We start from the raw sequence: 6,522 nt of genomic DNA on the forward strand, positions 1-6,522 counted from the left end.
ATTTTTAGGAAGTGGAAAATATTCTGTGCATGTTTTTACCACCGGAAATTATTTTTTATATTAAAATTAGAAGTGAATATAATGGTGTTCTATTCTCAGGCTTTCTGCTTTTCTTTTAAATTGGGCACAAATATGAGTGAGCTTAACATGAAATTTCATCAGGAAGCAATTTGCTCTTTGTTACTGAAGCGAAGACAACTTCTATCCCAAATCATATCAAAGCTTTTGTGTCTTTTTGACAAATAAAAAGTACCCCATTTCTGCTTTAACATGAATGCTTGAATCACGGATAGATAGTTATACTAGACCAAGTGGGATTAGAATATCACCATACATCAACATAAAAACGATTTGATGCAGAAAATGGAATATTTAATTAGAGAGATTAAAGAAAAATAACTTTAGGCGAAAATACAATTAAAAATTACTTCCTTTTTATTGATTGATGGTTAATAAATTATTCATTTTTTAACTACATCGAAAACTGTTTCTCCAACATTTTCTTAAATAAATATCTTAAAATGAAAAGAAAAATTATATAATTTTGAAAATTATATAATCCTATAGATATAATTTTGAAAAATATAGATAGGTATTATTCTCGTTCAATATAGTATCTGGAAACGCCCCGTTACAAAATTCAGTCGTTAACACCAGTAAGATCTAAAATTTATAACCTTCAAAATCTTATCACTGATTTATAAATATCTGAAACTTATTTAGCAAAATTCGAAAGTTAGATTAGATAACAAGCTGAGTTTGACAGTTTGCTTGTCTTATAAAACACTCGTTTTTGCATAATTTGAATATGTAAATATTAAAAATTCAAACGTGAGCTGATTTTAAAGAATTTAGGCTTATTATTATAATTAACAGTGAATCGATGCTCTTCGTTTCTGACTTTCCCATTCCTATAAAATTACGCAATCGCTACACACATTGTACCTAATTCCATTTTCAATGGAATCCTAAATTATATACTTATCTATGAGGCAAAAACAATAAAACGTCTATGAAGTTCTGATTAGATAAGAGAGATAGAGACTTTTCTCTTTCATATAAAAAAGCGCGTATTGAAATATAATAAATTTTTACGTTTCAGGCTTTCGGTCTTTAAAGTAATCATGAAATTGTTTCTGTTTGCAATCCTAGCAATAACTCTGCACCAGGGTTTTGCAGGAACGATTAAGGTGAGTGATATTCTCTTCCACATGAGAAATTAGATTTATTTAGTCAGATTAGATTGTATATTTAATCAGAATTTAAAAAAGCAATATTTTCAAAATATATTCAATTTAAAAAAAAATGCGAATCTTTTAAAACTAACTGAAAGTAGAAAGCAATGCCATCTATTAAAATTAAATACTCACAGTTAATTAAATATATAAAAAACATAATTGTTATTTCTTCAGGTGGATCTGATATTAAATTTAAAACTTAACGATTAATTTTTTTAACTCTAATTTATAATATATTTCAATTTAAATCTAGTTTTTGCGAGTACCATTTTTTTTTCGTATTATTTTTTACTATTTTACTATATAAATACTATACTATTTGCTATTTTAATACTAGGTTTTTGGAGTTTATTTTAAAGCAAACATATTAGAATAACAAATTCATATAATCAGATTTGTAATCTAATTTCATGCTGAATCTTAAAAATTTCAATTTCATATTAAATATTTATTAATTTCATAATACACATCTGTATATATAGAGAGAATTAAAGATTTGAGGATTGATGTATATAAAATAATATCTATAAATAATAATTTTTTATTTGTTTAATTTTTTAAAGTAAATTAGCTCAATATTAATTGATTTATTTTGCATATAAAATTTTATCAGAAATATGGTGATTATTGATAATTTTTTTTTATAAACTGATGCTTTATTTCTTTATAAATAACAGTAATTTTTTAAAAATAAGAAATTTTACTTCTTTTTCTTTCAGGATTCTGCAGAAGCAATAGACCTGAAAGAAATTGGTATGCAACATTTTATATACATTTCATTTCAAATTTATTTTAAATTTCCCATTCTCTGTGTATTTCAATACATTATTTATGAAAAATTTGAATAATAATGGTTAGAAAATTAGAACTAATTATACATTTAAATTGTTTGCCCCTTTATAATCAAAATGCAGTATTTTTTTTATTTGATTAATTCAAGAAGAAAATGTTTGTAATCATCAAAAATATTCTTTAGAAATGATTTTCAAAAATCAATGATTTTGCGATAAGAATTTTCGATAAAAACATTTTACATTGTTTCTCAGTAGAAGAGGAGAAAAATAAATAATAAAAGATAACAATTCAAAAATAAATAATTTATTTATGTTTTTACTTTTTACAATTGATTACGGCATCCTTGATCTCAAAGTGATAAATTCCACAGGATATTAAAAATCATTTATAAAATTATAAATGATAAATAATTAAAATTAAAAATAATTTATAAAATTTTACCGTCACAATCATGAGATTTAGAAATATGAAAGAAATCTAGTTAAATTTTTAAAAATTGTAAAATGTACGATTGTTATATCATGGAATTCCATGATATAACATTACTTACCATCTTGAAAACATACCAAGTTCGTATACTGAAGAAGTATATTGGAAGGAAAAATTCTATATTATTTAGTAGAATTAAAAAATCTTTGTGTCTATAAATTCATAACCATTTTTGAAGAATAAATGTAAAGAAAAAAATCCTTTACATTTAAGTATTTGTTTAACTATTCTTGAATGCTTTGGAATGATTAAGCTAACATAGAATGATTCTAAATATTATGTTAAATATTCAAAGAATTCCTATTTAGAATCAGAATTACGTGTTGACAATGAAAAAAATTCATTTGTATTCTTTAAGAACAAATTTATCTAATTTAAATCCGTTTCCGTTCTACTGCATTTCATTTTATAATTAAATTTTAATTTTCTTTTGGTCCTTTTCAGATTCAGTTTTGGATCTGTCACAGGATCCTCAATATGATTCAAGGCTCCCTTTCAGTTGCGAATGCGATAACATTTCCAGATGTATGTGCTGCGGTCACTTGGATATACCTAGACTGAACCTGGATAGAGAAGGTAAGAACGAAGTTAAAAAAAAACATTCAAAAATTAATGTTAACAATAAAATTTTGATATGATTCATTCATTAACGCATTTGATTGCTTTCGAGAATTAAACAGTTAACTTTAATTAGAATTCATTTTTAAATATGAATAAATAGTTTAATGATTCACGCTGACTTTTATCTTACGTCGTAGTATATTAACTCTAGAAATCCTTATTATTGATTCAAAAGCTTCTGCATCTATGTGCTTGGAAACATATAGGCATCAGTACAAAGAGAATAAAAAGATGAAGGCATTACATTTAAGAGATGAAAACTCATCTATATTTCCCATTTATGGATTCCATGAGATCATAATCAGATGATAATGAGATCATAATTCAGAATTCAAGACGAGGAATACAAATCGTAAAGTACTTATAAGTTCTAGAAAACAGAATATTTTCGAGAACTTATAAGTATTTTATTTGTATATTTTATTGGCTAGTTATAATTGTATTATTATTAAGGACGAATATAGGTAACATCATTTTCAACCACCACTGTTATACAAATGCCGTTACAATAATATGTAATTGATTGACTATTTCAACTACTGGTTTAATTTTTATTAACATTTGTATAATCGCATGAATTTTTACTCCTTAAAATCTTGAGGATTTGTTGTTTTGGAAACGAAAACATCAACACAAGCAAGTAAATCATTTAAAAGAAAAAAAAAGAAAAAGAAATTGCTCTCACCATCTGAAAATCGCAACAGATAAAGAAAATTATGATTTTTCAAAGGGAAAAATTACTTTTAATTAATAAGAAATTACCTAATTAATTTAATAAATAATTACGTGATTAACATAATTATCTTTAATTAATAAGCAAGAAAATGATTGAGTTCATTTCATTTATATAACGTTTTATTTTAAAGCAACACTGTGGCTATTTTGGGACGGATCTCATCAATTTGAACCATGAATGAATGACGAGGGTGACATCTGGACATGCACCCCTTTCTCCTAACTTTCGTACCACATCAGTGGGAGGACGTTTGGATCTGACAGATTTAACGGGCATCAGACCCGCTTACACGACGTTTCTTCGGTGAAATCGGTAACACTTCTGGTTCCAAAATAAAATGATTAAAGAAGTTCAAATTGAAACACTATCACTGGCGACAGAACGAGAAGCTGCATTGTTTTTAGTAACCACCATTATACAAATATTATTGTAAGAATCAATGAAAAAATGCCTGATCTACTTTTTAATTAATAATTCTACTTGAATCAGATTAATTAGAATTTGTCTATGTTCTATTTACTTGCTTACAGAGTATCAAGACATTAATTGGTTTCGTATTTTAGTGTCTTTCAGATTACGTTTAAACTTGAAATTCCTTTATTTTTACAGCTTGTGTCCGACTCTCTTACAATGGAGACAAAACAGCTTTAACAGTCACATTCATCATCAACGACAAAGTTATTTTCAGCAGAACAGTTTCAGGTGAGTTTATTTTGTATAAACAAAGCTATTCATCATTTTGAATTGGCCAATCAGAAATCTTATCCGAAGAAACAAGACAATATTTCTGAATTAGTCAATGAATTTATTTAAAAGAATAAAAAGAGGATTTTTTTAATGAACTCAAAAGTGTAAAAGTCTTAAGATGACTTATATGTAAGAGTCTCAAATGGATTAAATTGTGTTATAAATTAATTTTTTTTAAGTGATGATATTAGTAGATTTTTGAATAGATAGTATATATTAGTTTTGAAGATAATTCTTTTACAAAATATATTTATTTATCTTAATAAAGAAAAATACTTTCAATAGAAGTAACAATAATGCTTAATCATTAATTATTACTTACAAGAATGTCAATAAAAATTAGTGAGAATGTTCTCTTTTGACTACTACTTACAGTTCTCTACTAATTACAAAAACGAATGTGTGTTGGTTTTTTTGGTACTGCATAAGTCAGATCGCTTGACCAACATTTTCTAAATTTAGATGAAGTATATTTTAGAGGATTGGAATATGTTAATCTGGGTGAATTTTTTCAAAATTTTGATTAATCAAAAATTAAGCAAAATTTCGCGCCTTTTGGCAAATAACATTCGAAATTATTGTCGCACAAAAATATTTTATAAAAAATCATTCAATTTTGTAGAAAAAAAAAATTGCCTCAAAAATATTTTTAGTGATACAAATTTTATTTTCACCTATTTCCCACCGATTTCAACAAATATTCAAAAACATTTTATACATATTTTTTCAACAAAACTTTCCAAAAGTAATATCTGCCTCAAATTTTCCATTTTTGAAGTCAGGAGACGTCGAATGATTCAGTAAGGGAAGTGGGAGGGCGGATGATAATATACTTTGCGCTCTACTTCCAAATAGTAAAATAGCATGATTTGTTTGCCAGCGGGTTCTAAAACTCTCCACGCTTTTGCGCATGCGTTAGGATGGGTTTAATTCGACGAAATTGGGATGAGAAGAAAGATGAAGGAAGGGATGTTTACATTCAGCAATAGAGTGAATTCTGGAAATTTCCGCATGTCACCCCTTAGTGAGACTGAATCGTCGAAAAGTGCTCTTCTCAGGATACTGAAACGAACAATATCTAGTTGATACTTTTTAACTTTTAAATGCATTGTAATTTGAATTTGGTTTTTATTTGAACAAATAATTATTTTGTAATATTCCCTTGCAGCCCACAACCCTCCACGAATGTGCTTTTCCTATCCTCCTGGTAACATCATTGCCGATCTCTGCTTCAAATTTCATAAGGTCCAAGTTAAGCTGAACAAATTACATTCTTGTTTGGATCTTAGCCCGAGGATTATGATGAAAGATTTGATGACCTTCAAGATCGGATGTTTCCAATTTGGAGGAAATGATGAAAAGAAGGAGCAATTCCTCGTTGAGAAGGTGTGAAATGATAAAAAAGAATCTAAAAGCAACAATTAACTCTGTTGGGAAAATCGTAGAACTAAAACTGTATATTTGTAGGAATAAAAGTACGAAAATATATAAAAATCTCATGACTTTTAGTTTTTAGTTCTGTTTTTTAATCCAAAATCATGAAGAAAAAAAAAAGGAAGAAAATTATAATTATACAGATTTTTTCATTTGAATTAAAGTTTTAAATAAATAACGACACTACAAACTGCTAAAGAAGAATTATACCTGAAGCAATAATAGATTACAAGTAATTATTTATCAATAAAAAGATAAAATAACAGTTAAAAATTGTGAAATAGAATTGATTTCACCATTTGAAAAACAAATAAAATCATTGATAACTAGATATAACCAATAAATATTTATACCATAAAAAATAACAAATGATACTCAAAAAAAGAAGCGATTTGATGTAATTTGAAATTTTTTTTTTAAATCTTTATAAAAGTTTCAAATAGTTTTTTTGTTCAAAACATA

The 6,522-nt window shown here is 26.3% G+C and overlaps 1 protein-coding gene across 1 annotated transcript; it reads left to right on the forward strand.

The window, feature by feature from the left end:
• The first annotated feature begins 1,034 nt into the window (after positions 1 to 1,034).
• On the forward strand, positions 1,035 to 6,134 carry LOC129983273 (uncharacterized). Its single transcript, XM_056093259.1, has 5 exons — positions 1,035 to 1,190; positions 1,958 to 1,991; positions 2,967 to 3,098; positions 4,489 to 4,581; positions 5,795 to 6,134. The coding sequence occupies exons 1-5, from the start codon at positions 1,125 to 1,127 to the stop codon at positions 6,016 to 6,018; spliced, it is 549 nt and encodes a 182-aa protein (XP_055949234.1). The 5' UTR covers positions 1,035 to 1,124; the 3' UTR covers positions 6,019 to 6,134.
• The last annotated feature ends 388 nt before the right edge of the window (positions 6,135 to 6,522 follow it).

The sequence above is a fragment of the Argiope bruennichi genome, chromosome 1 (genome assembly GCF_947563725.1).
Source record: "Argiope bruennichi chromosome 1, qqArgBrue1.1, whole genome shotgun sequence".
Classification (NCBI taxonomy): Eukaryota; Metazoa; Arthropoda; class Arachnida; order Araneae; family Araneidae; genus Argiope; species Argiope bruennichi.